Source organism: Calliphora vicina, chromosome 3, assembly GCF_958450345.1.
Source record: "Calliphora vicina chromosome 3, idCalVici1.1, whole genome shotgun sequence".
NCBI lineage: Eukaryota > Metazoa > Arthropoda > Insecta > Diptera > Calliphoridae > Calliphora > Calliphora vicina.
In genome coordinates, this window is record NC_088782.1 from 10468767 (window position 1) to 10491964 (window position 23198).

General features: G+C 28.5%; 1 protein-coding gene across 3 annotated transcripts; it reads left to right on the forward strand.

The window, feature by feature from the left end:
- Positions 1-94: 94 nt before the first annotated feature.
- Tmep (Transmembrane endosomal protein) lies at positions 95-21144 on the forward strand. Of its 3 annotated transcripts, none has more exons than XM_065503667.1 (9): positions 95-474; positions 7900-8179; positions 8278-8443; positions 9885-10143; positions 10219-10388; positions 10496-10662; positions 11281-11355; positions 11432-11516; positions 20747-21144. In XM_065503667.1, the coding sequence occupies exons 2-9, from the start codon at positions 7928-7930 to the stop codon at positions 20983-20985; spliced, it is 1413 nt and encodes a 470-aa protein (XP_065359739.1). In that variant the 5' UTR covers positions 95-474; positions 7900-7927; the 3' UTR covers positions 20986-21144. The 3 variants fall into 3 exon arrangements, with proteins under 3 accessions (XP_065359739.1, XP_065359738.1, XP_065359740.1); XM_065503666.1 differs by lacking the exon at positions 95-474 and adding an exon at positions 7632-7768; XM_065503668.1 differs by lacking the exons at positions 95-474; positions 20747-21144 and adding exons at positions 7632-7768; positions 14641-15909.
- The last annotated feature ends 2054 nt before the right edge of the window (positions 21145-23198 follow it).

Consider the following 23198-nt stretch of genomic DNA (forward strand, 5'->3'; position numbering starts at 1 on the left):
TGTACAATACAACTCTGTTTTATTTTCTGCAATTTCCTTTCACTCGTTAGTTCTTTTTTAACTTCGTCTGCTCGGGATTTTTTCACTCCGATTAATTTTTATTAAAAACTCATATTAAAATGTTTAAAACATTAGTGTATTTATAATCAAATCAAACTTTAGTTTCTTAATAATTGAATTTATATAAAATTTTCATGAAATATCAATTTAAAATACGAATTTTTTACAACTGAAAAATATTCGCACAGCTAATAGAGAACACGAAAAAGAGTGACGAAATTGATAAAAAAAAAGTTTTCACATAAAAAATCAAGTATAAAAGAAAGAAGAGCAAAAAGAAAAAATTTACGTCAGTGTTTAAAACTAGAAATCAAAAAGAATTGGTGTCTATTTAAAAAAAAATACATAAACCATAAGTTTAATAAATATAATAGTAAATAATTTGGCCAAATATTAAAACAGAGAAAAATAAAGGTTTGTAAAAATATAAAAATGTAAATAACATTTTGTGTGTGAATGTTTATGCATATTAATGAGACAGCTGTTTATTGAAGGTTTATTTTTTTTTGTATTATTTATTTCTTCACCCTTGTGTATGTGTGTTTATAAATTTGTTTGATTGTGTATTGTAATTTTTCACTTGTTTTTCTTCCTTTCATCTGTAGTTTTTATGTTTTGGCATCTATCTATTGCAATTGTTTGTTTTTCTTTATACATATCGAGTTAATTTTTTGTTGTTTGTTTTTTTTATGCTCAAGTGGTTTTTCTTCCTGCATCTTTTGATAAATCACTTTTTAAGCTATTTTAATTCTATTTGTTATTCTTAAAACCATGTTTAAATGATTCATTTCATATTGTGTGCTAGTTTTGATGATATTTTTTTGTTTGTTCATCATTGAAATTGAGTTATAAATTTGCCCAATTCACAATTGATGTTGTAGTGTTGTAGCGTTGTATGTCGTAAATATTTTTCAAACAAATTTTTCGAAACAAAAACAAAACATTAATAAAAAAATTACGACATACAACGATACAACGCTACAACACCAATTGTGAATTGGGCAATTGTTTTAAATTTTTGTGTTTTAATTTAGTTTATGAATAATGCACGCATTGTTAGTGATAGTGTTGTTTTATTTTTTTAGTACGTGATTTGTTAAAAATTTAACAAATTTCTAAAGTTTCTTTAAAATCTTTAATGGTTGGCTATTTCGTGAAATGTTTGTATACTGCTGATGTTTGGTGTTTACAGATAATTTGACCTAGACACATTTTAAGATTCTACACGTCAGAGAGTCATGAATCAAAGTTGTTATGACCAATTTAAAGTTTCAATTGCAATATAAATAATAGTCAATATTGACAACTTTCACTCGATCAATTAAAGAATACCAAGTAAAAGTAGTTTTTAATTTACGAATTTTTTTTAAATAGTTTTTATTTCATTTATTTTTTCTGAATTTACAATAGATTCCAGCCCGACAATGAAATACAAAAAAATAGATAAACATTTCTTTTTGGCTTTTGACCTATTAGTTAAATATTTGGCGAAAAACCATTTTTAAAAACATATTAAATGTAAATGGCAAAACAAAGACTTCTTTTGTGGCTTCAAAAGAAATTGGATATGTATTTTATTGATTAATCGCCATAATCAAAAAGTTATTAAAGGTTTACAATACGATTATTTTTTATGGAAAAACTACTTTAATATTGGGGTAAAATTCGACGGAGTATATTTTAATTTTAATACATATAAAAATTGAAAATAATTTTTGAAAAAAAATATTTTTTTAAGAAAAAAAAAATTCGGGTAAAAATATTGATCTGAAAAATTGTTGGTTTGTTTTTGTTTAAAATTCCTATTGGGTGTATGACTTAAAAATGCGGGATTTTTTTAAATGTTTAGCTTTTATTTTGAAATATTTGTACAATATAAATTTATACAAACTATTGGCCATTGTTAGTTGTAACCTTTTCCCATCTTTCTGCCAACATATTAATTCCGAGCCAAAAGAACTGCTTGCTCATCTTTTGAGGCCAAGAACGAATCAAGCCAATATCGAATACACTGTTCCAAAGTGAAGTGTATCCCATAGAGAGTGTTCTGCTTAGATCGAAACAAATAGTAGTTGAAAGGGACAAGGTCTGGCCTATACTTCCCAACCTCTTCATTTTAAATAGTTTTTAACAGGTATTGCAGCATGTGGCCGAGTGTTGTCGGTATATAGTATTAAAATTTCATGACTGCCCGCATATTCCCAGCTTTTTTCGGCCAATGCTAGCTTCAAAAAATCAGTTGTGTTCGGTACAGGACCCCGTGATGTTCTGGCCTGATTTAAGCAGCTCTTAATAGATATGAGATGGTACCACGAAATACAGAGTATTACTTTAGCGCCATCGATATTTGGCTTTGGAGTCGATTCGGTTTATTGGCCGGGCTTCACATACAATCTTTTACGCTTCGGGTTATCATAATGGATCGATTTTTCATCGCAAGTAATGATTCGGTGCCAACAATGATTATATTTTATAGTGTTGAAACATCATTTCAGACTTTGATTCGTATGGTACCTAATTTCCCTTCTTATGGATGAATCATACTGCTTGCAAAAATTTTGAAATTGCTGCTTGAGTAGGTCCCAATGATTTTGCAAGCTCTTGTTGAATTGTAAAACCATTTTCTTGGCCTAATGCCTCCAATTCTTGGTCTTCAATCTTGTTTGGCTGTCAAAATCATCACTTCTGAACCGCAAAAACCATCTCTCGCACGTTGAAACCGATTGAACACATTCACCATAAGCTTCGGTAAGCAATCAGCTGCACTTTTTTTTAATTAAAGAAGAAAAGCAAAACTTCCCGCATATCACGATTCGTTGGTACATAATTCGACAAAAACTTTGTTGTTTACACTATAATGATCAATAACTACGTGAGAATAAATGACAGTTATGTACCCTTCAAAATGACATATAATTTATTAAAATCAAAAACAGCGTTCAAAAGATACGCCATCTATTGCAATTCCCGCAGTTTTAAGTCATACACTCAATATATTTTAAATTTCATTCAATGATAATATAAAATATGCAACAAAAATGTGCAGTTAAGAGTAAAATATGCTTTTATGACCAAAATATGCAAAAATATGCCCTAACAAATCGATCCCATTATTCATAAAATTGTCTGAAACAGATAAATAACTACACACAGTTACTAAAGTATACGTACGATCGACTTTTTGGGCTTTTTTTTTTAAATCTATATATTTAAAAGTACAAGGCCTGAGTCATTCATACACTCACACATTCACTAATTCATCAGTAATGAGTGAGTGAATGAATGAGTCAGGCCTTGTACTTTTAAATATATAGATTTTTTTAAAAAAAGCCCAAAAAGTCGATCGTACGTATACTTTAGTAACTGTGTGTAACTCATATCTTAATACCACGCACAGGAAAAAAACTGATATTGCATATTTTTGGTTGCAAATCATGCAAATCACTCATAGTGAAGGGTGTAATAAATAATTTTTAAGTTCTACTTCTAGTGCGTATGCAATTTTCTTGTACTACACCTCTCTACTCTAATAAGAGAGCATTTTGTGTAGTTTACTAAAATTAAATTGTCTTACTGTTGACTTTAAATTTTGCTGGCAATAACAAAAAAACAAGTTATATATTTTAACTGTTTGTTGTCAATGCCAAATTTATATTACCAAAAACAGCATACGTTTTAGTATTAATAAACATTTATAAATACGTAATCTACAGTACATGTTTTAGTTAAATAAAAGTAACAACAAATAAATCCGGTTTAAAATAATTGCAGTTTAAAATATGTATTTGAATCATCTCGTTTTTATTTTATTTTTTCATTTAATCTTGTACTTTAATTAAATTAACACTAAATTACTGTAACAATTTGTTGTTAAACTTTCTAAAAATATAAATATTTATTTTTTATTTCCTCTCAAATTATGTTTAACAATTTTCTTATTATTATTTTGCTTGTAGAAATGATTCGTTTTATTCTCTTTGTTTTTTTTTATAATTTTTTTTATTTTTGTTATTTCTGCCATTCGCGGTTTTCTGGTGTTGATGGTTATTTTTTTCTCACATTTTAACCACAATCAAGTTTGTTGTACGTCTTTGTCTATATCATCATCATCGTCATCGTCAACTTATTTACCAAAAGTCAATTTATATTGTTTTCAAGTATTAAATACTACTTTATGTTTTCTGTATTTGGTGGCTTGTAGTTTGTTGAACTGAAACTTAAACAAATTATCAGATTAAATGAAAATATAATTGATACAAATTTCAAGATACTTAACATCAACAGTTTGTATTAGATTGTCAATTGTTAAAAGTTCAATTACATATGCATACTTTCATTTATAAAGCAGATCTTCATTTCATGCTATTCAAAGAGTTATGAGTTTGACTAGACTAGCCTAGCTGTAATTAATTAAGCTAATCTAACATTAATTACTTTTATTTATTAAATTTCCATTTTCTATTGTAAATAAACAGCAAGTATGTACTACTATTGATTTTTGCCAAATACCAAATATCATTTCTAGTAATATACTAATTGCTTATTATCATAAAACTTCACCCACCGCCCCCGTTTTTGTTGACCATGACCAAACAACATATTTCATGTCTTTTATAATATTTCTTCTTACTTCACCTTCTCTGTGTTACTACCCTACTTTATGTGTAACGTTTTATTTTTCATTTTACATTGAAACAGAAACAGAAACTGAAACAACCAACACCTTTTCTTAATGTTCACATTACACTCTGCCCTGTATCCGTTGGAAAATAAAGATGTCATTTGCATGATATACATATTATTTAATAGTTCAGTTTTTTTTTTATTATTAAACGTGTGTGTTTTAGCTAAATAATTCACGCATTTAAACATTTCTCATGTAAATGTAAAGGTTGAAATAATAATCATAATGTTTTAAAATATGTATGAATAATGATGACCTAATAATTGTTGTTTATAAATAATTTAAATTGAAATGTACTACAGATGTACTAACCATAGAGAATAGACATAGAGCGGAAACTCTCCTGTCATAGACCTAACTCAGTTGTCAAAAACCTAAGTGGTGAGAATGTATTAGTAGAATAAACTATGTGAAAACAAAAACAACACTCGTATGTGTGATTATTTTGAAGAATATTTTTGTTTGAGTTTTTTTCTAGTTTCCCCTATATGTTCTCTATGGTACTGGTACTCTTTTATTAAAAAATAACGACATATAAATAAAAAAAATTATAACGACAAAATATAAAACAACTTAAACATGACACAATTTTAGAAATAATATTGTGATTATAATTACAAATTCATTACTCAACAAGAAAAATCTTTACTGTCGGTATTATTATTTAAAAAAATGTTTAATTAACAAATTTTCGTAATAACTTTAAAATAATCTGTATTTTTTTTTAATATATTTGACCTAAATTTGAAAAATTGATAAAAGTAACGAAATTTCGATTTCAATTTCGGGATTTTTTCAAATTTTTAGCTTTTATTTTGAACATTTGTACAATATAAATTTGGCTAATTATTCAAAGTATTAACTATGACATTTTCCTACCTTTCTCCCCACATATGGATTTCGAACCAAAAGAATTGCTCTTCTTTTGAGGCCAAGAACGAATCAAGCCAATATCGGATACTCTGTTCCAAAGTGAGGCGTATCCCAGAGAGAGCGTTCTGCATCTATCGAAACAAATAGTAGTCGGAAGAGTCACGCTCTGGACTATAAATACTTTTTAACAGGTATTGCAATATGTGCCCAATCGTTGTCAAGATGGAATATTACGGTTTTAGGCTTCCGTATAGGATCCCAGTGATGGTATGGTCAGATTTCAGCATCTCATTTGCTACCACCAAATACAGATAATTACCTTAGAGCCATGGATATTTGGTGTCGATTCAGCTTGGCTTCAAGTTCGATCTCTTACGCTTCGGTCATTCGGACATGCAAAATCGTCTTTCAAGGTCTCTCGGCTTCATTCCATTGATTTTGGATGAATCCTGCTGCTCGCAAACGTTTTGAAATTGCATCTGAACAAGAGCTCCCAATGATTTTGTAAGCTCTTGTTCAGTTTGACATGGAGTAATGCCTTCAATACTTGGTTTTCAAACTTTTTTGACTGGCCTGGGCAATATTTATTTTCCGTGTCTAAATAACAACATCTGAACCGAACAAAGCATAATTCGTTCGTTGAAACCGATGGAACACTTTCACCATAAGCTTTGTTGAGCAATCGGGGTGCTTCAGCTGCCTTTGGGTTTTATCAAATTGAAGAAGTACTGCAGAACTTTCCTGATATAAAGATTTGTTGGCAAAAAACTGTTTGTTGTTTAATAACTATAGCTACTAGGTACCCCTTACAAAATATACGCCATCTATTGTAAATCCCGCATCTTAAAGTCGTTTTTCAATGCCGTTATCCGGTACCTAAATCATCGTTTGCTGAACATTTTAATTCAAATAAAAATTTAGAGACTTTAACTAAAAAACAAGTTATTACATTTAATAAACAAACTAAACATTTTATTTTGATGTTAAAAGTGTGTCTCGTTCGCGATCGTAAGAGTAAAAGACATAAATCAAGACCATAAAAAGAGCTTGTTGTATTTTAATAATCTTTGTAGTTTATGAAATTTTGAGTTGAATTTACTAGACTAATCTATTGCAAATTGACTAATCGGTATTAAAAACATGATGGAAAAATATGTCGCGTTACGAATGTCGCATAACAAATCATGCTAAAGTTTGCAAAACGAAAACCAATGCAAACATTTTAGCAATTGATAGCTATATTATTCCATTTTAATAAAACAAATTTTAAAATTTTTCTAGAGGCAGTAGAAAATGAGTTCTATTTTTTGTCTCGTTCGGGATATCTATGTTTTTATTTTTTTTTTACTTCAAAGGCAAAAATTAACCAAAAACAAATTCCACAAAAACTAAAATTTATATGACATTGAAAACCCGCTCTCATAGACTTTAATTAAATCGTGCCAAACTGACTCTCAACAAATATTTTCCATAATAAATTGATATTTAATGCATTCAACTTTATTAAATAAATTTCAATTAATTTCACACGCATATTCTACAAAAACGTAAGATGTTATTTAAAACAATTACGATATGCAAATAAATTACACTAGTTTACAAGGTTTTTGTCGATTTTTTATACAAGTTGACAGACAACTTAGACATATTTGCCTTGCCACCTTATCTTTATAGATTAAAAATTCTTTTAACATCTTTTTTTTTCCAAATGAACTGCAGTTCATGTTTTACGCCTTAGTTTAATACAATTTTCTTAATAAATTTAATAAAAACACAGTTGACACATTTCAAAAATAAACAAAGAATGTCTCCCAAGAACTAAATGTGAATAGACGTTAAATGTCGTTCATATTCGTGAAATTTTTTCTAACAATTTATCTAAAACGAAATGAAAAAAGAAAAAAATCACTAGAAAAAAGCTTTGTCTTATCAACACTTGTATGTACTACGAGTACTAATCGAGTGTATGGGTGAGATAATTTGTTTTTAGTATTTTCATATTTATAACTGATGGTTGGCTGGTGGTTGAATGTTGTGTGTGAAGTTTAGGAAAAATGTTGATTGTTGAAAATCCATTATATACTATATAGTAGTACATATTGAAATTTAATAACACAACAGCATTGGGCACTATTGATTTTCATTTACTGGGTAATTTCGTTTTCATTTCAACACAATTTTGTTTTTTTTACTTAATAACAACATAATTTCGTGTTCATAAATAGTTTTTTATTATTAATATAGATATATTTTTGTATCTTCTCTTTTTGTTTGTTTTATAGACATTTTCTTGCAGAAAACAAATAAAGTATGAGCAGCAGTAGTAATTTAACTGATACGACGTTAAATGTCACTACAACCGCCATCACCACAGCGACTGCTTTGGTAAATACAACAACCTCATCATCAGTTAAATTAAATTTCATGCCACAAATGTCCGCTGCTGCCGCGCCCATCGATCCTTTGAGCCATGTGGGTGATGGTATATTTCTGCAGACAAAAACCGCTCAAGGTTTAGCTGGAATATTCGTTTGGGCAGCTTTGTTTATCACATGCCAACAGGTAGGTGGTTTATTGATTTTTTTTGTTGAGTTGTTTTTTAACATTTCTTATTAACTTGCTTATTTGTTTGTTCGTTTGTTTGTTTGTTTGTTTTTCAGATTTATCAACATTTACGTTGGTACACAAATCCCCAAGAGCAACGTTGGATTGTACGAATTTTATTTATTGTACCCATATATGCAACATATTCCTGGATAAGTTTGTTATTTTTTAATTCTGACAATGTATATGTGTATTTCTTCACCGTGCGAGATTGTTATGAAGGTAAGTAAGTGTTTCATTGTAGGAAACAGGGAAAAATTCATTTGTTTCTATTATATTCTGAGTAAAGATGTTACTGATCTCTTCTATATATAAGAGTCGATGTTAGTCTGTTGTTTTCTGTAGCTTTCACATAACTTAAGGGCCTCGTTGGATCGTTGGTTTATATGTCATATAAACGTTCGAGAATAAAACTTTTTTGAAAACTTAATTTAAGTTTTCAAATATAATTTTATATATAATTCGTATATATTTCGCAAAACTACTCCAAGAACAGATAATTATCTTACAGCAAAAGAGTTAAATAAATTCCCAGAAATTACTCACCGGGAGGTTATCAACAGAGCTATAAATGAATAATTCTTTTTTGATTTTAATTCGTTAATTAGCTAAATTTAGAATTTATTCTTTTCACAACAAAAAAGAATAGAATGAAATTTGAATCAATTCAAATTAAATGAATTTCAATTCATTTCCAATTCAAATTAATTTGTAAAAATGAGTTGCAATTCGTTTTAAATTCAAATCGGAATCGGTTTTGAAAATGACAAAAAAGGTACATTTGACTTATGAAATCCAATGTAATTTTTTGTTCAGTCGATAAAGAATTTAAATCCAGATCGAATATAAAACCGATAACTTTCAATTTCACGAGACCAATGTACTTTTTCTGTCGTTTTCAAAACCGATTCCGACAGTGATTTAATTCTATGACAACACCGAATATGTAAAATGAATTGAATTCAAAATAAATTCAAATGAACTGCAAATGAATTGCAATTCACTTTGACAAATTCATATCAATTAGAACCGAATTGCAATTCATTTAACAAATTCATTTGAATTGGAAACGAATTGCAATTAATTTTTACCAAATTCATTTGAATTGACTCAAATATAAGGCCTTAAGGGCTCGGTTATGTAAATGAAGAAATAATAAAAAAAAAAATTTCATTCAATTAATTTTATTGTGTGAATGATTCTGAATTAATTCAAAAATGAGTGATTCATTTACAGCTCTGGTTATCAATATTCCCCCTTTTCGTGGTTGGCGTAAACGTCATACGCCTACGACAGTTTCGTAATAGATTAAAGAAACAGTTTGCATTTTATCTTTAATCTAGTACGAAACAGTCGTAGGTGTATGACGTTTAGCCAACCACGGTGATTAAAAAATTATAAACTAGCTCTTCAGTCAAGTTTGGCGGTGGCAATATTATGGTGTGGGGCTCTTCAAAGGTTAATTTAAAACCAAATACCGAAAATAACTCTTCCACAAATCCAAGTCTATTTTTAGTTAAAAAATTTGGCGAAAACATACCTTGAACCTATTAGTTAGGGTCTCTGTTAAGAACATTAAAACTAGATCCCCAATTCAATAACCTGTACTATCACAAACTTCTAACCTAAAAATCTAACCTTTTTATACACTTTTTCTTTTCAGCTTTTGTCATTTACAATTTCCTGTCGCTGTGTTATGAATATCTGGGCGGTGAAGGTAATATAATGTCTGAAATTCGTGGCAAACCCATTAAGACCTCTTGTCTTTATGGCACATGTTGTTTAAAGGGTAAAACCTATACAATAGGATTTTTACGTTTCTGCAAACAAGCGACTTTGCAGTTTTGTTTGGTTAAACCATTGGTGGCATTTATTATCATATTTTTGCAAATATTTGGTCATTATCATGATGGTGATTGGAGGTAATTAAACATTTTATTCATTCAACTAATAATAATTAGTATTAATGATAAATGTTTTTTTTATTTTTTTTTTAGATCCGATGGCGGTTATATTTATATTACTGTCATTTACAATATTTCGGTTTCATTAGCGTTATACGGTTTATATTTGTTCTATTTTGCCACCCGTGATTTACTAACACCTTTCGAACCAGTTTTGAAATTCTGTACCATCAAATCGGTGATTTTCTTATCATTTTGGCAGGGTGAGTATGATTCATTTAATGAATAAATAATGTTTGTTTATACACATGTATAATTACTTAATATGTCTATCTATCTATCTCTGTTGTTGTTATTATTTGCGAAACAGGTGTTGGTTTGGCTATTTTGGAAAAGGCTCAAGTTATTTCACCAATTGTTGACAATGCTGGCACTGTTACTTCGGCCGGTACCGTATCGGCTGGTTATCAGAATTTTTTCATTTGTATTGAAATGTTATTTGCTGCAATTGCTTTACGTTATGCCTTCCCTTATCAGGTAAGAATGAATTTGTATTTGTGTTTATTTTAATTATTATTTTTAGTTGTTATTACTGGCACTTTGATGACAAGATGACTTTTTGTTTGCTTTTTTTTATTGATTTGCAATTATTTTTTTCTGTTTGGTACCTTTACGATAAGTTTTTATATTTTTAGTGCCGATTTTGTTTATAAATATGAAACTCGTGCCATTTTGAAAATAAATCATTTTATTTATGGCGTTGATTTTGAATATTTAATGGCATGAGACGGTTTTTAGTTTAACAAATCTTTAGGAATAAAATTTTGTAAGCAGTTATTTAAAATATCTCATAAACTGTGATACAAAGTGTTTATATGATCTATTGCAATAGAAATAAGTCGCCCCAGTGTAGTAAATTACATTATGATAAATTTGTTCTAGTAGGAACTGTATTATTCCTACTAGAACTATACTACGCATAGTTTGAAGGGGAATTTACTATGAAAAATGAGTAATATTTATGGAGTTTAATGAATAGTTGTCCAAACTATTTCCTAAGGTTTAGAAAATAATGTTTGGGAGCAATTTTGTAATAATTTCTGAGAACTTAATTTCATACGCAGTTACTTTAATAATAATTCTACTTAATTTCAGGTGTACGCCCGCAGCTGTATTGGCGACGGACATGGTCGCTCGGTAACCATGCAATCAATTTCCAGCAGTCTCAAAGTATTTTACAAATCAACATAAATAATTTATATGTTCCATAAACTAATCAAATACGCTTTGTTTTCTTTTTAACCAGGAAACCATGAATCCTAAAGATATTATGACAGATGCTATACACAATTTCCATCCACAGTATCAACAATACACTCAATACAGTTCCGGTAAGTCGAAGTTTTTTATATTATTTTGTTTTTTTTTTTAAAAGCTTTTTCTGCTGTAAATATAAAACGCTTTTCTTTGTATGTGTTCTTTGGATATTTTGAATATAGAGCATGTATTTTTTAAGAGAATTATTTAACTTTTTTTGTATTATATTTATTAAATTTACTACTAAAATGCGCTCATCGTACTTTATAATGCATTATTATTTACTTTAACATATTTGGTCAATTCACAAGGTCTCTTATCAGTCATATTGTCATAATGTCCTAATATATCACGACTCGGCTGCTCGGCTTAACCGATACTTAGGCATTCGGCTCAGGTCTCTGCTGGTTGGTTACGATAACACAATAATATTTTTTTGCTTGAAAAGCAATAAAAACTATTTTGAAATATTAGGACATTATGACAAGGTTTCTTAGGACATTATGACAAGGTCTCAATTGTATTTTTTTTTGTTAAATAGTTTTATTTTGATTTTGTTAACTAAAATCCATGATTGTACCTTTATCCTGACTAAAATCATATTTAATTTATTTATAAATTGTTTCATTTATCTATTGTACTGTCTTTAAACTTATGTGTTGTTATTTATTCATTGTTTGGTATATAAATTTGTTTAATTTTTTATTATTTCATTATTAACAAACAATTGTACTTTATTGTGTTTATTATTATTTTAACAATCGCAAATTTGTAACCCTGTATTTTGTTCTTTTATATCATTTACTATACCCTTCACCATTGTGTTTGAAAATCAGTACAATCGGTCTATGGATGTTAAAGTGAAAAATCACGATAGTCTTTTTATTACTGAACAATATTTCAACAAAATTCATCCCATGATAACTTACAGAAAGTGCAATTAATTTTATATTAAAGGCCTGTTTCACGATGTCGAAAGAAAAATGATTCGAACAAATTTGTATGAAAACTATTCGAAAGAATTTTAAAAACTGATTGTTTTTCATACAAATTTTTTCGACTCATTTATCTTTCGACATCGTGTAACAGGCCATAGATTTTTTTGAATTAAATAGTTTTAAAAACTTTCTTTCCCTTAAATGCGGCATATAATTGTACTCTGTGAAAAAACTTCCGGTTAATACAGCTATAGCTGAATTGACAATATATGGCCGAGTGAGAATTGGGGTGTTCCTGAGTAAATATCTAATTGTTGTGAGATCGTCCAAAACCTTTGGGTGTGCTGAAGTCTTCTTTAACATATTACATCGTCTATTAATAAATAAACCGATTCTAAAACATGATATTGTCTTAATCAGAGCTTCGAATTAATTATGTAATTCAATTTAAACATAATTCACTAAAATAATAAAACGTTTAAGCAATTCAAAGGAATGAGTTCAATACGTTTGAAGCGCTAAGGAATTAAGCCTGTGAATTAATTCGCAATGAATTGTAAAGAGATACAATTTTATAGGATTTTAAAAATTTAATTAAAAATGAATTCATTCGAACCTTTGCTTAATATACCGTGGTATTCAAATAATTTTCAAACTATTTAAAATCATTTAAATTGGATTTACATACAAGTTGTAAAAATACAACATTGTTTTGTTTATATTTATTTAAAACTTTAAGCATTTTCCACCGTCAATGACTATTATAGGTCTTTTAGGACCAATTTTTCAATTGTTAAAGCGAAACTTAGGGCGTTCTTGCCTTTAAAAGCTTCCATAGTCTGCGGCTTATTCACATAGACTGTTGTCGTCATACAATACCAAAGAATAAGTTGAATCATGTCACTTCAAATCGCCTAACCGAAATATTGGGTGACCGGGAAACGGATCATTTAAAATGTTTTATTTGAAGAGAGTTGTGTGTGCAGTTCACTCATCAGTCACAGTAACGGTATTTTTAAAAATAAGTGACTTTTAATGGATGCTATAGATCTTTGTGAAAGATACATGTAATCTCACTGCCCCAGATTTTCAGATGAAAATGAGCCACTTAAAATAATAATAATGTCTAACGAAAATCGCATGAAAAAATGTTCATGAGTATTCTGCGTTCTTAAGGATTATAGCGTTCCATTGTTTTGGCGACGTGTAAAACTAACAATCGCCGCCATTTACCTTTCAATAATACGATACTGTAAGAAGATACATTTCGAATGGTCCAACCGTGAGAACTAACGTCCATAGGCATTTTTGGTTGAGGTGAGGTATTTTAATGATTTATTTGTCCTTAGACAAATATAGAATGCAATTTTGGAAGGATTTTACAGCATTTAAATAGGTTGTTATTTAAATTTGGGTCCACAAATGACTTAGATAAAAGAAAAACTCGACTATATCGATTTGTTTACCTATTTTTGATCTATATGGATATCTAATGATAGACATTTCCAAACTCCGAAATTCGGACCGACAATGGGTCAAAATCGGAAAAAATATTTTTAAATCCGAATTTTTTCATCAATTTTTTTTTGTTCTTTACCAAATAATTTGTTTTCTTAAAAAAATTAGTTTGTACCAATTCAATATTTTTCTTAAAGTTTTCTCTGGTGATGGGTATATAATATAATAATGTAGCTCTATAGCTTACTTGTTTTTAACTTGAATTTCTCAAAAATATTTCAATACATATCTTATGGTGGAGGGTGGTATATAAGATTCGGCATAGTCGAATATAATAATCTTATTTGTTTTTATTATTTCATTATTAAATAAAGTTTATTTTCTGCAAAATTCAATTCGAACAAATTTTCGAATTTGTATAAAATAATTTGAAAATGTTTTCGTTCGAATTGAATTACTACTCAGAATTTGTTACAATATGTATGTATTTACCTGTTATCAGTTATTTCTTATTGGTATTTGAGTTGAATCACTGTATTATTTATTATTTTAAAGATTTTTATTTTTTCCAAGACCCTTTACACTACTACCTACCGCCTTCACATCTGACTCACTTTATAATTAACCCATGATATTTATGTAATTTCTGTTAAAACAGACCTATTCACTATAACCACTCATGTGTAAATCATCTAAAGGCTTCTGGCATTACAATTAGTATTACAACTCGTAAAGAAACAAAAAAATCCTTAAACAAATAATTGATTATTCTTCATATATATTTTTTTCTCAAACTTTGCAGATGTAACTTCATCTCAACGCTATGAAAAACTTTAAACTTTATACTAAATAATCGTAATTTAATTGATAAACAAAAAAAAAAATTAAAACAAAAATTGTTTGAAATTGCTTTCAAAATTAAACATTTGCTTAAATACAAACAAACGAAATTCATAAAAGACAATTAATTAATAATTCTTTAAGTTAAATATATAAACTATTAAATTTAGTATAAAATACCATAGAAAATTAAGTTTTATTACAAACAAACAACAAAATATTTTTAAAAAAACCAACACTACCATAGTTGCCTTTACAAAAGCCTATAAAATCGTTAAAAAAAACTTAAAATCACTAAATCAGTCTTGTTGTTAAAAAAAAGTATTTAAACCTCTTTAAAGAGTAAAGATAAATCTATAGCCGGGCTTGTTACTTAACACTGTATTCGAATTTCTCACAACGTTCACAAAGTATTATTTACTTACATACGTTTGTTTGTCAAGAAAACAGGACTGATTAAATCCTTTATTTAACTACAATGTTTTTCTTTTACATACTTTTTGTTGTTTAAGCGGTTTTAAGGTCGTCTTAGAAATGTTATAAATATTATTTTATTTTATATATAATTTCTTCTACCTAATGCATTTGATATGTATTTATTTTTCTATAACTTTTTTTAAATAACGACAAAAAAATCTAAGTTTTTTTTTTATTATTATTTTCTATACAACAATATATCTTATAAACAAAATGTTTTTCCCAACTATGTACTTAAATTACGTGATACCTTTTAAAAATAAATATTCAAACTATACAGAAATTTTTATTTTTTAACTAAATAAAATATTGTTTTTTTTTTATTTTTTATATTATTTCATCTTTTTTTATTTTTTAAATATGTACCTTTATTTTAAATTGTAAAATATTTTGTTTTTCTTTTCATTAATAATTTTAAGTTTTATAATAAATTGAATTCAATGGATTTTGTTTATAGCTTTTATATTTTATTATAAAAAAAAACAACAACTACATTAAAAAAAATATTACAATAATTACTTTACAAATTATTGCTGTAATTTAGAGCCAAATTTTATAAATTCTTTTTGTTTGCAAACTACAATATTTTCATATGAAATTTAAAAATTTTGTTAAAGTGATTTGAAGTAATTTATAAAAGAAGGCATTTAATTTTTAAATGATATTGAAATAAACATATTATTTGTATCTTTATAATTATAAGTTGTAAAGTTTAAAACAAACTACGAAAAAACAAAAACACACACAAATATAACGCATAATGAAGTAACACTGAATCTTCGCTTATAAGATTATAAAATTTTTGAAATTTTGAATTTAAATATATTGAAATAAAATCAATTTAATGTTTTTTTTCTGTTAAACGTCGATCCAGTGTATTTTCTTTATTTTTATTGTTTTTATTTCTAATCAGGATTCTGTTTTTCTTTTCTTTTGATTTTATTTTTCTTTTTTGTGATTTAAGAACAAGTTTTTTAATTGAACGTCATTTCTATTTGATGTTTCTCTCATTGGCATGCAATGTTAAATGATATATGCATATAAATACATTGCCTTTTTTTGTCTAACCTAAGCATGCTTTTTAATCTATTTTTTTATGTTTCTTAACTTTTTGAAAACTTTAATCCTAGATAAATACACATAGATCAGAAACTCTCCTATCAAAGACCTAACTCAATTGTCAAAAACCTAAAACTATGTGAAAACAAAAACAACACTGTTTAAGTTTTTTTTCTTGTTTTCGCTCTTTGTTTCTCTATGACCATAATTAGCTTTGTTGATTTTATTAGGGAGTTTACAGTATTCTATACTGATTTTAATAGGCGTATTGTGCTTTTCAATATTTTATTCATAAAGTGTACACACATAACTTTGTAAAAAGATTAAATACTAGTCCTGCGGAACCTGTACCCTGTGATGGTCTGGTCAGATTTCAACAGCTGATAATAGACCCTTTTGCTTCCACCAAAATACAGAGAGTTACCTTAGCGCCATGCATTTTTGGCTTTGGTCCGATCCGGCTGGTTGGCCGGGCTTCACACATTATCTCTTACGCTCCGGGTTATTGTAATGGATACATTTTCCATCGCATGTAATAATTCGGGGCAAAAATGATTTTCTTTTATAGCATTTAAGCATCATTTCGTATGGTACCCAACGTTTTAAAATCGCTGCTTGAGTTGGACAACAATCTTTATGAAGTAATGCCTACAATTCTTGGTCTTCAAACTTTTTTATATAAATAGAAGGAAATAAATATGTAACTTCTAAACGGTTAGGTTAGGTTCCATGGGCTGCTGCTCCTCAAGCAGCTCACTTGGGTCCATTCAAATCTGATCCCATTGTGATACCCAGAGGGTAGACATCAGGGTATTTACAATACTTCCGTTGCCTCCAAATTAAACCAACCAGATTCCCGGATGAAGGAGTAGATTCGTCTAAGACTCAACCTTGACAGCTCGTCCAAGCATGATAGGAATGGAAATCCGAGGATGCGTTCCCTCAGGTTTGTAAGAGCCGGACATTGGCAGAAAATATGATACACAGTCTCTTCCTCTTCTTCATACAGTAATCATTGTACCGTAGACCTAATCTTCTAGCATGATTAAACAGTGTCCTGTAATAAAGGAGACAATTAGCCTTCCTGTTGGCATCATATACGGGCCAAAACTTCTAAACGGTAAGTCCGGTTTGAATTTAAAATGGAAAAATAAAAACAAATTTTGAAATTTATTATCAGCAATCCCGCAATTCCCAAAAAAGGGTTAAAAAATCCCAAAAATGGGAATTTTTAGTTTTTTGGCTATAATATCCATACCAGGGTCGGTCGGGGTTATTGGAACCCTTTACAAAATAATTAAAAACATATTGGGCCATCTAAAATCGGTTACTATATTTTGATATCGAATATGCGATGTGAGAATTTTTGCACTATAGTTGAATTTTACATAAAAATATACGTTTTTGAATGGACCTGGTCCCTCGATATCAACATTTTTCAAATTTGTTTTCATTTAAAATATTTTATGAAAAGTTAGCTTTTCAAAAATTTCTTATACATCCTCTTAGAAATTGTTTACGATAACTTAAAAAGAAAAAAAGTACCTTTTCCCCAAAAAATTAGCGAAAAACGACTTTTTAAAATTTTTTAAATTCGAATGTATATGACTTTGGACTTAGTCATTATTTTTAAACAAGTCTTTTTCTATTTGACACATAAATGTGTTGTTACTCCAATAAAGGAGAAAATCGGGAAATATTTGGGAAAAATGTTGAAAATTTAATGTGCAAATGCGAATATCTCCTAAGCTTATGAGATACTTATTAGCTACGACAAGGTTTTTAGTAGTGCTCGATGAGGAGATTCTATATGTGTAATTCTTTTGAAATCGGAACACAAATGAAGAAATAGGATCGTTTTAAAAATTGAACATACCCGAGGTGTCCTACTTTGAGGAACCTTGGTCGCGCCCCTGGTGGGCCCATGAGGTCCAAGTTCAAAACAAAACTAAACTTCCTCTAAACTTCATTCAAATCGGACTTACCGTTTAGAAGTAACATATTTATCTCCCTCTATTTTTTTTTCTATACCAATGTGCGTTGTTGTTTACACTATAATGTTCTTAATAACATCTTAGATCAAAATGTGTGTGTGATATGACCGATTCAATAATTTGATATTCCGAAACCGAATATTCGGTCCAACGCTTTAAATAACAAAGTCTCAAAAGTATTAATTCATTGGCCTAATTGATTTCATTGCTTTGAGAATTCATTCCGTATTAAATCATTCAAATTTTCTTTAATTAATTGAATGATTTAATTTTTCTTCAATTCAAAACTTTTTTTACTTTTTCAATTCATTTTGTAAATAATTACAAAAAACAAATTGAATAAGGAACCAATATTTTCCTTCAATTTAGGTTAGATTTAAATTGAAAAAGATTGAGCCCTATTTTCCCAATCTCTGGTTATTTTATTTTTTTTATCGTGACGTTATACTGACAGTTCTCAGACAAAAATTATATTAATTGGAAGTATATCCTATCGAAACTATAACCAGAGACTGATAAAATGGAGCTAGTCATTCAAAGATTGAATGGACTATGAATTAATTCAACAAAAAGAATTTGTTTTGTTGGGAATGAATTTATGGAATGAATTGCAGGCTTAAGCTTAAATTTAATTAACTAATTCGATGTTCTGATAAATAATTTTAAGTTTATTTTATTTCTTTTAATATATTAATAATGTTTACATTTGTCTTATATATATTAAAGAGTTTAGAAACTTTGTTTCTTTTCTGCTTACCCCCATTAACACGAAGTCTGGTTATGCCTTAACTAATAGTTATATTGTCGGTTAAAATAATTTTTGTATGAAAACTGTCAGTATAACTATTAGTTAAAACACAACCAGACTTCGTGTTACTGGGGGTTAGTAGTTAAATTTGAATTTTGTGAGCTTTTAGTAATATACAAAAGGAAGGAAAAAAATTTACAAAAAACCTTTATGAAACAGTGGTTTTAGGATAAAATGTTATACTAGAGTATATTGAGTATAGGATTATGACTGGAGTTCATTTATGTGTAAATATTGAGAGTATTGACATCTTCTGTTGAAATTTAGTGTTAATCTATTTATTTTATCTTGAACGAGTTCAATGCCAGATAATGTGTGGAGTCCTTGCGTAGAATAGTGCCAAGGAAGGTTATATAACATCTTGAGAAGTTTGTTTTGGGCTATTTGAAGTTTTTTAAGATGACATTTAGCAGAAGTGGCCCAGACTGGAGCACAGTAAAACATTAGAGGGTGAAATATGGATTTTAGGATTAGTTTTTTGTTATCGACACTAAGAAAACCTTTTCTGTTTATAAGCGGGTACATTATACAAATTAACTTGTTGATCTTATCTAATAGATGTGGTATATGGTTTTTAAAATTCAGTTTTGGATCCAGTATTATTCCCAAATATTAATATCGTGATCCATGAATCGAATTGCGTTTTGCGGTATGAAACATGACTTCCGCTTTCTTGTAAAATATATTGCCTTTGTTTTCTCAGGATTTATCATAATGTTCCACTTTTTGAAGTAGGATTGTATACCTTAAAGAGCCGATTCTAAGTTTGACATTATGTTCGCTGCAAATACATCAGAGCTAAGAATAGCAGTATCATCCGCTGTGTATTATTATTTATTAGAAAATCAAAACATTTTCAAACTATTTAAAATCATTCAAATTGGATTTATATAAAAATGTCAGATGACCCAGAAATATTCACCAGATGTTGTTTTGCTATATCTTTAAAATGAAACAACATAATTTTTCATTTCTCAATGTATTTTTGGCATTTTCCTTTAATAATTTTACGCTTTTTCAAATGCTGTCCTCCAGTCACAATTCATCAATAAAAATTCGTTGTTCCAAAAATTAAAATATCACTGAGATTAAGTTGTGACTCTCAGTGATATTCGTGAAAGATAGGAGGTATATCATTGCCTAGATGCGCAAAGTTTGTTAACCATCCGTTCTGATGTAAATGGGCTCTTTGTATAATAATTTTAAAGCACTTCATCAGTAATAAAATAAACAATAGTTAAAGCATCTTGCAATAAGGTGTTAGAAGATACATTTCCAAAGGAACTAGAATGTTGAACAAGGAAAATCATTTTTAATGTTAAAGGGCGTAATGTTAAAGCATTCTGACAGCTTCAGACTCAAAATCGCATCTGAGCATCGAAATTTGGATGGTTTAGAATAGAAGCATTTCTGCCCGATATTAGTTGTAATCATACTGGCTTTCGATTATAAAACTCACCAAACACATCATAATTTTTGTATTTCTTTCACTCCCTAAAGTATACTTCATTTTTAATTAAAAAACTGCAACAAATATTTTCTTCTGCTCTCGTTAAATGGATTGTTGATATTTTTTTCTACAATGTTTGAGCATGTTTTTTTTATTATTGTAATTTTTCAGTTTTTCTTTTATTATTTGCTGAATGTTTAACTATGTATGTATTTACCTCAAATAAAATGTATAAACAAAACAATATGAAACAAATTCCACAAACCCCATTTGTAAATAGGTAAAAATTCCCGAGGCATACGTGTTTCATCATACGATCCAGATGATGTTAGTAACAGCAACCAGGGTAACAATGCTAGCCTAACACAGGGCAGTCAAAATTCATCAACGGGTTGTATGGCATCGAAAACTTTGGGCAATCAGCGTAAATTTATGCCCGGCGGTCAACGAGTGGCAACAATAAGTCAAAATTATAATGAAAAATCCATGTTGTTAAGCAGTGATGATGAGTATCAGTAAGATTTTTTTAAATTTCGTTTTGAGATTGTTTTAAATTATTTATAAATTATATAGTAATGAAATATTATGTGGATTAGAGAAGAAACATGATAAAAATCATTGTTATTATAATAAAAATATTTGTAAGTATAAATAAATATGTTGATTTTTAAGTCGTAATTATTATTATGTAATTTTGAATTTATTTATTCTTTTTTTTATATAATTTCTTTATATTAAACTTTTTTAAGGCTTTTGCTATAAGTAAATATCACTTTTTTATGCCATAGATTTTTTTTAAACAAACAATTTTTCATAGACAATAGCTCTCTTTATAACAAGTTCACTTATAATTAGCATTTTTTACTTAACTTAAGATAAAATTACAACAAAAAAAAAACATAAAAAGTATACAAATAGAAATATTATGGGCCGGTTTGGCTTGGGCAGTACTTTGAGATTAAAATTAACAAAAAAAAAATATATAAATATTTTGAAATAAGTACAAAAAAAAAAAAATTAAGAAAATAATTAAAAAATAAACATCTTTTAATAAATTTTTATTTAGTATTTTATAAAATAATAAATATATGAACAAAAAATCTGTCTTTAAAATCCGGCCATATTTTACATTATAAACTTTGCGAACTTTTTAAAAAATATTTTGGGTTGCAACTATAAAAATAAAGTATCAAATTAGAAAAAAAAACTTGTTTGGTTGATTTTATGTTATAACTGAATGAATATTTCAGAATTTCAACTGGAAATTTCTGAAATGTAGTAGATCTACTTTTTTTATTTCAATTACTCATCTTATGAAAACTTAAGGTACATTCACAGTGTGGAAATATTTGAGGATGATCTCTAAAAATTCATTAATTTGAACAAAAATTCGAAAAGTTTTAAATTAAAATGGGCTCTTTCAACAGGCATCTGTGATTTAGTTTGTGTTTGACAGCCATTGATAGCAGACTGCCTCGTGACTTGAGAAAAAATTGTGAAAAAGTGATTCGTAAACTCTAAACCATCAATTTCAATGGTAAAAAGCGTTATACTGAATTTCGTTGTAGACGTATAAGCACGAAGATGCCGAACGTTCCCAGTTGAGATCTCTACACCCGAAACAAATGAAAAAATAAGCACGGAAGCACAAAGTATACAGAGATGTCAAATTGACGTTTCAAAAATTCAAAATCAGATGATAGGGCAGTTCTCTTAAAAAGGGATAGCAAATATTTTGTACTACAATATCAGTGATGTGTTAAAGCGTTCCCAGTTGAGGTCTCTACAGCCGAAACAATTGAAAAAAATGTACGATATGGTGTTGGCCGATCGGAGATAGAAAGTGCGAGAGATTGTGGAAGCCATAGGCATCTCACTTAGCTCAGTGGTATCAATTTCGAATGATCACTTGGTTATGAGAAAGCTTTTCGCAAGATGGCTGCTACTTGTTGCAAACTACCCTGCAAACCTTGCATATGTTGAAAATATTATATTTTGTTGTTGTGTTACTGCAAAATATGGCACTTATGCTAGATTTGCCACATATGCCAAGTTTACATGGATAGTTTGTAATATTTATTGCTTTGTAATATTTATTGCTTAATAATCACCCCTATCGCGAATCAATATTTCACATGAAATATTTTACCTTTTCCCATTTTTCGTTCATAAACTTTGTTCACGGGATAAAATTCCCCATGTTGTGAAATTTTTAGATGGAATTTTGTAAACATTAAACAACTGTTACGAACAAAATCAACTATTGTGAATGAAAAGTTTAGGGGAATATCACGATAGCAATTTTCCCTTCGAGGGAAATGGATATTTCATGGGAACACAAATTTCAATTTTCACGATGATGTTTTTTTTTTTAAATTTTCTGGATCTTCCAAACAAGTTTTTTTTTCTAGATAAAAAAAACAACAACATAAAAAAGGAACTGAATATCATCTGATGACATTTTCTTTATATACACAACAACACACAATAAACCGTGTCCCAACTGCCGTCAAAAAAAAAAACTATTTTGCTGGCTTTTTCAAATGCACAAAATCTAAATACATATTAAACAAAAATATTCATATTTTTACTTACATATATTATTTAAATAGTTTTTATCTTAAATACAATAAAATAAATAAAAAGGATTTAGTTATAAATGTATGTAGGTCTATTATACATTAATATATTTTTTAAAATTGAAATCTTAATGTATGCTTTGCATATTTACA

Bases quoted from the DNA above. Each gene is read 5' to 3' on its own strand.
- Tmep (XM_065503667.1), top strand. From the start codon at position 7,928: ATGAGCAGCAGTAGTAATTTAACTGATACGACGTTAAATGTCACTACA. The intron at 8,444-9,884 runs GTAAGTAAGTGT...TTTTCTTTTCAG, and splicing joins CGTGCGAGATTGTTATGAAG to CTTTTGTCATTTACAATTTC. The intron at 11,517-20,746 runs GTAAGTCGAAGT...ATTTGTAAATAG, and splicing joins ATACACTCAATACAGTTCCG to GTAAAAATTCCCGAGGCATA.